General features: G+C 40.9%; 1 protein-coding gene across 1 annotated transcript; it reads left to right on the top strand.

Moving 5' to 3' along the window:
• The first annotated feature begins 2810 nt into the window (after positions 1–2810).
• LOC104944634 (prenylated Rab acceptor protein 1) lies at positions 2811–5085 on the top strand. Its single transcript, XM_010770203.1, has 3 exons — positions 2811–2931; positions 3617–3718; positions 4431–5085. The coding sequence occupies exons 1-3, from the start codon at positions 2811–2813 to the stop codon at positions 4517–4519; spliced, it is 312 nt and encodes a 103-aa protein (XP_010768505.1). The 3' UTR covers positions 4520–5085.
• Positions 5086–8809: the final 3724 nt, after the last annotated feature.

Below are 8809 nucleotides of genomic sequence, written 5' to 3'. Positions count from 1 at the left end.
AAACGCCCATTCATTCATTCATTCATTTTGAATGACTGCATGGAGAAGATCGCAGGAAATGACGACAGAACAGCTAAAAAAAACATCTCACACCGTGTCAGATTTAGGTTATTTTGGGGAGGTCGAGATAAATCATATTGTTTGGTGGATGCAGTTTGAACCAGAGTAGCAGCATGGAGGTCGGATCGTCACCAAAATAGATAAATAAGTGGTCCGTAAAAGGTTAATGACAAAAAAAATACACATAGCCTTCCTCAGGAGCAAGAAAGAAAGGCAAGGAAAGAAAGAAAAAAAAGGAAAAGGAAGAAAAAAATCAAGGAAAGCAAGAAAGAAAAGGAAAAGAGAAGAAAAAAATCAAGGAAAGAAAGAAAAAAAGGAAAAGGGAAGAAAAAAATCAAAGAAAGGAAAGAACAGTGGTGTTGCATAGTGCTGGTGGGTCCAATGCGTGTCTGTGTAGTGCTGGTGGTGTCCAATGCGTGTCTGTGTAGTGCTGGTGGATTCCAATACGTGTGTGTGTGTAGTGCTGGTGGTGTCCAATGCGTGTCTGTGTAGTGCTGGTGGTGTCCAATGCTGTGTGTGTTACATGTCAGGAAGTCCAGTGATTGCATAGTTTCATGTTTTGTGCTACTAGTATTAGGGCTGCACAATAATTACACTTCTATCCTGAGTGCAATGTGGACTAGTTGATTATTTCTATTTCAACCCGAACCCTATTTAAAATGAACATTAAATATGTACATAAATTATAATTAATGCATTTTCTTCACTATTTCTTTGCTATTTTGTGCGCTGTAAATACAACTAAGGCTGCACAATACATTGAAAATTGTAATAAATAGGCAATATGGACCACTAGTGCAATATCCAAAGTGCAGTATTTTAAATATATGAAATCTGAATTAAATGTTGCACTGCTGCAGAGAACTTCTGGTATTCTACAGAATTAATTAAAAAAACTCCCTGTTTGGTATGGATCCTCTTCGAAAATAACACCTAATGTCATTTGAGTAATGTTTCAAAAAGGGCGAATCCCTCTAATATCCAAAAAACATTGCATTTGCAATATAAGTCAAAACAATCCCAAATATATATAATTTCCCCAAATTGTCCAGCCCTAATCTGTTCAACAGCTATATGTAGATTAGGTATAGAAACGTGTTGGTTGTGTTTTATATAGAAAGGTATATTTTAGATCAAGCATGCTTAAAAACTGTTTTTTTAATAAGGAGGCGGTCCCATAAAGGGAAACTATGAAGGTCAGGGGCCTCATTTATAACGCCGTGCGTAGGATTCACGTGGGAAGGTTGCTTACGTAGTAGAAATCCAAAAAATAGGTACAGATATTTTCCGACATTTTCCAATTCACCAAACATTGCGTACCGGTGAGGAAAGTGCGTACAGCACTTCCTACGCCGGTTTCCCTTTTATAAATCACAATCGACTCGAAATGCGGTGCAGCATTTGCGGGCTTCACGTAACGCCCATATTTGCCTATAAATAGTCAAAGAAACGCCCATTCATTCATTCATTCATTTGAATGACTGCATGGAGAAGATCGCAGGAAATGACGACAGACAGCTAAAAAAAACATCTCACACCGTGTCAGATTTAGGTTATTTTGGGGAGGTCGAGATAAATCATATTGTTTGGTGGATGCAGTTTGAACCAGAGTAGCAGCATGGAGGTCGGATCGCCACCAAAATAAATAAATAAGTGGTCCGCAAAAGGTTAATGACAAAAAATATATAGCCTTCCTCAGGCAGTGTGTTTGTACCGGGGACAGGAGACCCCCCCCTTGATGAGAAACTCTAAGAAATGATCGGGGAATCCCTCCGGAGTGGAGTCATGGCGACTGGATCTGAATTATGTTTTGTATTTGGTGGTTTGTGTCCCAGCTGTCGATCAGCTGTGCGCAGCTTCTCCACTGCAGCCTGTGCATCTCAACCCCCCCGCATCTCAACCCCCCCGCAGCAACTCTATATCCACCAGTTAAAGGAAATGCAACTAATGTGTTGTGTTATATTAGCTGTACTGTGTTATATTAGCTGTACAATTGACCACATATGTTGCTCTTAGTTTCCATACCTCCTGTGTTTTACGAGCGACTTATCAAGTCTTGGCAAACGGCATAAAACACGATTAAACATGTATTAAACATATATATAAAACCATGCTCGTATCTACAACCTATAGAAATGCAAAACGGCGTCAGTTTAGACGTAATTCTGTCCTCCTGCTTACCGCATCATTTATGAGAAAACATTTCTTAACAAGAGAACATAATCGAGGGGTGATCACTAACATATCCGTATTTATTTATTTCTCCATGTTGTGTTTTTGTGTGCACTGAGGAGTCTCAAACAGGCGTTTGTTAAATCATTTTAAAATTGTCTTTAATCAATTTGTGAAAATGTATTCTTCATATGTGATAAATGAGAGGTAACACTTTATTTATGGTATTATTTCCACATATTTCTCTCCATTCTTCCTTCTGCCAACGGTGTCGCAGTTCCTCGTCTCTCCCGTTTCTGTGCTTAGTGCGTACGCATGGGTTAGAGTTTGCGTGGAGGACCGCACGTTTTAGTATCCTTCAAGTTAGTATTTTATAAATCGCAAACATTGCGTAGAAACTGGCGTACGCCATTTTTTGAGCGTATATCCCTTTATAAATGAGGCCCCTGGTCACAGGGTATATTAGAAACGAGAAACAAAACAATATGCGTGGGATTAGATTGAAATGTTAAATACATAAAACATGTACGATGCAAATCAAAAGAAATGCTGCTGAAAGTAACACTGAATGTATTTGTATGTTTCTGTTCCCTCTCCTCAGTATCAGCTCCCCCATGCTTCTGATTGCCTTGGCTGTGTTCGTCGGTGCCTTCTACATCATCCACCTCAAGTCTCTGGAGTCCAAACTGGTTATTCTCGGTGAGTGAAGCTGTCAGGTGTGCTTTGTGCTGCAGTCTGTTAATTATGTAACTGCCTCATATGCTGAATTCTCAAAATTCTCAAAAGTGTTTGCTAAAACACCCTTCCCAGATTATATCAAATATTTAAAATATTTAACACTTGATGTTGTTACTGTACAGTTCATTTTTGTTGTTGTTGCAATTTGTCAAGTGCCACATGTTTTCCTATATATATCCTATACATATTTATATATATATATGTGTGTGTATATATATATATTACCTAACTAGGTAAATTAAGAGTGAGCTGGCTCAACAGAGCAGCATAAGCATTGTCACAAAAATCGACAAAAGAACAGTCAAACATTACAAATAGTGAGCCCTCCTTGCAGTTAATATGCAATAGAAATAAAGGTCAAATGCACAAAAATAGGCATTTTTCTCGGAATTAATTTCAGTCAACATTTTAGAACAAACACATCGACCAAAAATGCTTTTTCAATATATTTTAAAAGGGACATGAAGTGCTCCTTAGTCATCAGCACAATTTTAAACAGGCAGGTGAATGACTACATTTGTTTAGTACTAGATGAAATGCATGTCTTGTGCTAGCTAGTATAAAAAAATATAAGGTGTCGCATAGATATTTGTTATTAATGGCAGTATTTTGATGTTGCTAAATCTGTACTTCTTTTGTCTACCAGGCAAGCAGCTGACCGTCCCTCACCAGATGGGTCTGGCTGGAGCCGTTTCCCTTCCTGTGTTCTGGTTGGCTGGAGCCGGAGCCGCAGTGTTTTGGGTTCTGGGTGAGATAAACTACATTAGCTGGTGTTGTCATTCGTTATTTTCTGGGCATGCAGGGATATTTATTGGAATTCAAAGTTTTGTGTAATATTATTCTAGTATCCAATCATATTACACCGTTACATTCAATGAAAAAATGAAAGACTTTATTGTCATATGCACAATATCAGTGTAGCTCTAACAATGCAGAGGTGCAACATTCTAAATATTTAGGACATAGAAGATCAAAAGACATAAAATAGTGCAAATGGTTAAATTGAAAAGGGTAAGTAAACTAGCTACATGTAGAATAGAATAATGTAAAAGGACATACTGTACTGTAGAATAAAATACTCAAAGTCTCAGTGTTATAGTGTCAGTTCATTACCTTAATGTAATTGTTCATATGGACATTTTCTGTCTAACAACAATCTTCCTGCTATTTCCCCCTTCACATTCCGCTTTTCAATTTATCATGTATAATGCAATTATGTAAAATTAAATACTGCCCCCTGGAATAAAATACTGACTGTCTCCGTGTTATAGTTGTTTTTCGTTTTGGTTTCTGATATTTTTTGGCTGTTTTTCCATCAGAGCAGGGTTTTAGGTTAAACATCATAGTCAGTTAATTGCCTTAATTTAATTGCTAATATGGAAATTCTCTGTCTAACAAGAATCTTCCTGCTATTTTCCCGCTTCACATTCCTCTTTTCACTTTGTCCCGTCTCCCTTCAGGAGCGACGCTGTTTGTGATCGGCTCTCACGCTGCGTTCAGGGAGCTGGAGGGGTCGGACATGGAGGAGCTGCTGATGGAGCCGGTGTGAAGAGGAGGAGCCGCTCCTCCATCACTCTGACCCTCACGGGTGGAGGAAGGACTGATCCCACATCTGATCCTCACTATGTATTCCCTTTATTAGAATGCACCTTGTCTTACCTATAAAGTAGTTGATGTTACAGACTGTATTGATATTTATGCATTCATACACATAACTGGCCAAATGCTCACATTGTAATTTGTCGTATTTAGGCACATTATAATACAGATGATATGCCTTTCTCTACACACAGTATGTTATACCTTGGATGCCTCTGGTTTGTGTCAAATACCATCTCGCTCGCCATAATGTTGCACTATCACATATCTTTCATTTTCAATTCAAGTAGAAGTACTAGTAGTCATTTACAGTTTCCAATAATAATGCATAAATACATAATAAGGGTTTCATTTGAAGAAAAAAGAATTGTCTGTCCGTTAGATAGCTTCAGAAATATCTTCTATATCCAACCCATCGGACAAGTTTGCTGCTTCTTTATTTAAAGATACACTAAATGCAATGTTTCCATTCTAAACAGCTAAAGAAATATACATTTTCCAAAGGAAAAGTGCAATGTAAAGCTTTAAAAAAAAAAAATGTCTTTGATGATGATCATATACAAAGTTATTGTTTTATTCAGGGGGGTCACAAACAAATCTCAGATACGGTACTTAACAGACAGGTTGCTGAAAATATATCTTTAAAGGTCAGTACATAATAATGTTGTTTTGCATCGGATGATCATATGGTATCTTTGTGACTGTATGCATATTTATCAGCATTCAGGTCAGGTTTCCTTACCTGAAATATTTCTTTTTTTAAATCTGTTATTCATTGGTTTACATTTCTATGTAAAAATGGGTGTTTTTTGTATTTAAATTGCATTTTCAGAACTGCAATAAACCCTTAATGTAAAGAAAGCTTCATATCTGCTTCTTGTTATTTTGCCTTCAATGAACTCACATGGTTTTGTTGTATTCACTCACTTTGCGTACCTATTCCAGAAGTTGTAAACTCAGTGACCCTTAGCACTCAGTCCGTACATTCCTTATTATTCTGCTCGGGTCTGAACACACTGGACAGTTTCAACCCTGGTGGCTCTTCTTCTATATCTCCAGCACACACTGCAGCGCCCACAATCCCCCTCTCATCCCCCCTGTGGTCCCCCTCCTGTCCCCCCTTTCCACGTGACCCCTGTGACCTGTGCTCAGTGACAGCACAGCACGAGGACCCCTTGCTCAGGTTGCCATGGCAATGACCTTGGTGGGCCCCAGTCACACACACACTCGTCCACAGACACACTCGCTTACACACTGCGGCAAAGGCGATCGATATTCTATTATACGGAGGGTGGCGGGGGGGCGGGGGAGAGTCGCACTGCAGCGAGCTCACTGCAGAGGCACAGGGGAAATTAGAGAGAGGGTGACAGTGTGAGTGTGTTTGTCAGGGAGAGTGACAGAAAGTGTGTGTGTGTGTGTGTGTGTGTGTGTGTGTGTGTGTGCACGCGCGCGCGCGCATGTGTTAGCAAGAGACACTGGACTTGTCATTGGGCAAAGCGGTGCCAGAAAGTTTTAGCTTCTTCTCACTCACATGTCCTAAATGCTGACAGGATGTGGCAAAGTGACCTCTCACACACACCATATCATCATCATCACGTTATAGAGCTCTATGTTGTGTATATTCATTTGTCTACAAGTCAGGCAATAAGAGGTTCATTTAAAATAAATGACCCTTGTGGAACAGTGGTAGCCTGCTCCCTTTACATTAAGATGTATTACCTTGCTTTATTTGCAGGAACCTTTGGGAAATCGCTTTTATTAATTAAATATGTTGCTTTCTGAACACATGACTAATTTTCTATTTCTTATATGGGAAGATGAGTTTGGAGACATTTTTCCCTTGGTAAGACTATCAATAAGAGCTTATGGATGGTAATGTCAGAAGCTGACACACTTACAGAGGATTTGGTGCATTACCCTGGGCTGCTGCCAACTCTTCCTCCTTTAACATCATGCCGTTTGCACGTTGAAGTGCGTATACATTCACAACACTAGGTGGCATCCCATCCTCATATTTCCTGATGTGTTTTATGGACTCAAATCAACACATTTGCACCTTAGTGGGATTAAATAATGTCAGATAATACAACCTCATATTGGATTTATGTGTCGAAATAATAGATTCGGATATATATGGTATTACAATCAAAGATAATTACTTTGAGGCAGGGGCGGACTGGGACTAAAAATCAGCACGGGATTCTCGACCGGCCCACTTCGGTACCGCTACTACATTGTCAAAGGCGGGGGGTACCAACCGGCACATCACGGTACCGCAAGTAAATACCGCCAGTAAATTGCCAGGGGGGTGTAGTGATATATCCGACCGGCCCACTTCAGTACCGGCCCATCGGGATTCGTCTCAGACGTCTCGATGGCCACTGCTTTGAGGTATTGATTCACGTGGGAAGTTATCCCAGGATCATATAGGTTCAAAGGGGTTGTAATCATTAACACGTTAAAGTCGACGTGTATACAGCCTCACACAATAAGATAAATTAGATGTTACCTAAGTGAACACCATTTTTGTTCATACTTGCTTAAATACTGTAGTAGCAGTATTTCATGTATATTGTAATGGATGCCTTTAAATTCCTTTACCTATGAAACCTTGAATGATTAAGATTATTAAGTAGTAGTCAGATAAACATGGTGTGTTGTGTAGTTTTTCACGAGTAAAAACAGAGACAGAGAGACACGCACACAGGTCTGGGTTGTATTAAATGTTCTAGATGTTTTATTGGTGTTTTGTTTCATTTATTTGACACACATGTTCTACTAGTTGTGGTTTTTTTTTTCTTCTTGAATTTTTCATCTCTTGCTGCCATCTGAGATAGACCCAGCCTGAGACCGCTGGCCCTTCGCTGTTCTCCAACACAAACATGCACACAGACCGGGGCCAGACCGGGCCGCACCAGGACCTGGACTAAACCAGAGCTGGACCCAAACCCGGTAACAGTCCCGAGGCGCATGGTCTCCTCATCGCCACTCACCACGTCACAGCACCACATCATACCTGCAGCGACAGGAACCTGAAAGCCTTGGTTGGTGTCTTGTTTCTTTTGGTAAAAACACAACCTAAAACCCTGCTCTGCTGTTACAGGTTTAGAATAGCCCCCTTGGAAAACAGCCACAAAAGAACAGAAACCAAAAACAGAAAACAGAGACACATATCTCGAGCTTTTTTTTCCTAGTTCACCAATATTGTGGAGGTTATTTTTCATGAATGTCTCTCTTGAGCTGTTTTTCAACATGTGTTTTTTTATTGTTTCATTTAAATTCAGTATAGAATTATATAGATTTCCTAGAGCACACAGAAAGATTGAGTTGTATTCACCAACTTGGCGGGAAGCGAAGAGGGGGGGGTGTACTTAATAGTTAAGTTAACAAGGACAATGTTCACACTCGTGCACACAAACAGAGACAAACGGGCGGAGGAGGGAGGGAGGGGGGGCTGTGAGGAGACATAGTGTGGAGAGACGGGAGTGGGGTGGCTGTTTTAGGGCCTAAATGAGGAAAATGCAGCTCTCACGTACCCCCCTCCCGTCTTGGAATAAAAAAAGAAATCATCGAAATCCCCCGGTATCCCAACATATTTTTTAAAAAAAACAACAACACGGTGGCCGTGAGAATGGAAGAGGAGGAGGATAGAGGGGTGAGGAGGGAGGACACGGAGGAGGTGACCCCCCCTGCTGGTCCTCACAGACAGGATGGTGGCAGCAGGTGGTGTCGAGAGCGGTGCGTTCTCACTGGTGTATCTTTAAGCTGGTGATTATGTGTGATTGGACGACAAGCAAGGTTGCAGAGGAGAGAGGGGACGCAAGTATAGAGACAGGACGAGGTGTGGGCGGTGCGGGGGAGAAAGCAGGGAGGAACAGGGAGGGCAGGAGACTGGTGGCCCTTTTGCAGACGTAGACCACTCCCTTTGTACCTTAGCCATTCAGATCTACAACACAATATGCAGCTGCCGTTTGGTAGATATATTGTTTAGTACACCAGCAGTGAGAGAACACAGCAAAGAGTATCATAGGAGGGGGGGCAGAGAGGAGGGGGGGAGGGTCAATGTAGAAAGTTGTAAAGTGCTTTGGTGTTTTTAATCTTTGGGCAGTTGGTGATGAAAATGCTCAAAGCGTTTTTCTGTCTTAAGAGGCGGGCGTCGAGGTGGCCTTGCCAGGGATGAAGTGCAGGGGGGAGGGGGGGGAGAAATAAGTGGAGATGTAGGGGGTGAGCAGAGATTGCT

The sequence above is a fragment of the Notothenia coriiceps genome, unplaced genomic scaffold (genome assembly GCF_000735185.1).
Source record: "Notothenia coriiceps isolate Sejong01 unplaced genomic scaffold, NC01 NC01_scaffold00008533, whole genome shotgun sequence".
NCBI lineage: Eukaryota > Metazoa > Chordata > Actinopteri > Perciformes > Nototheniidae > Notothenia > Notothenia coriiceps.
Note: the sequence above shows the minus strand (reverse complement) of the source record. Positions and strands in the feature narration are given on the sequence as shown.

Excerpts from the sequence above, each read along its gene's own strand:
- LOC104944634 (XM_010770203.1), top strand. The coding sequence starts at position 2,811 with ATGTTTCTGTTCCCTCTCCTCAGTATCAGCTCCCCCATGCTTCTGATT. Across the intron at positions 2,932-3,616 it reads GTCCAAACTGGTTATTCTCG|GCAAGCAGCTGACCGTCCCT; the intron begins GTGAGTGAAGCT and ends TTTGTCTACCAG. Across the intron at positions 3,719-4,430 it reads CGCAGTGTTTTGGGTTCTGG|GAGCGACGCTGTTTGTGATC; the intron begins GTGAGATAAACT and ends GTCTCCCTTCAG.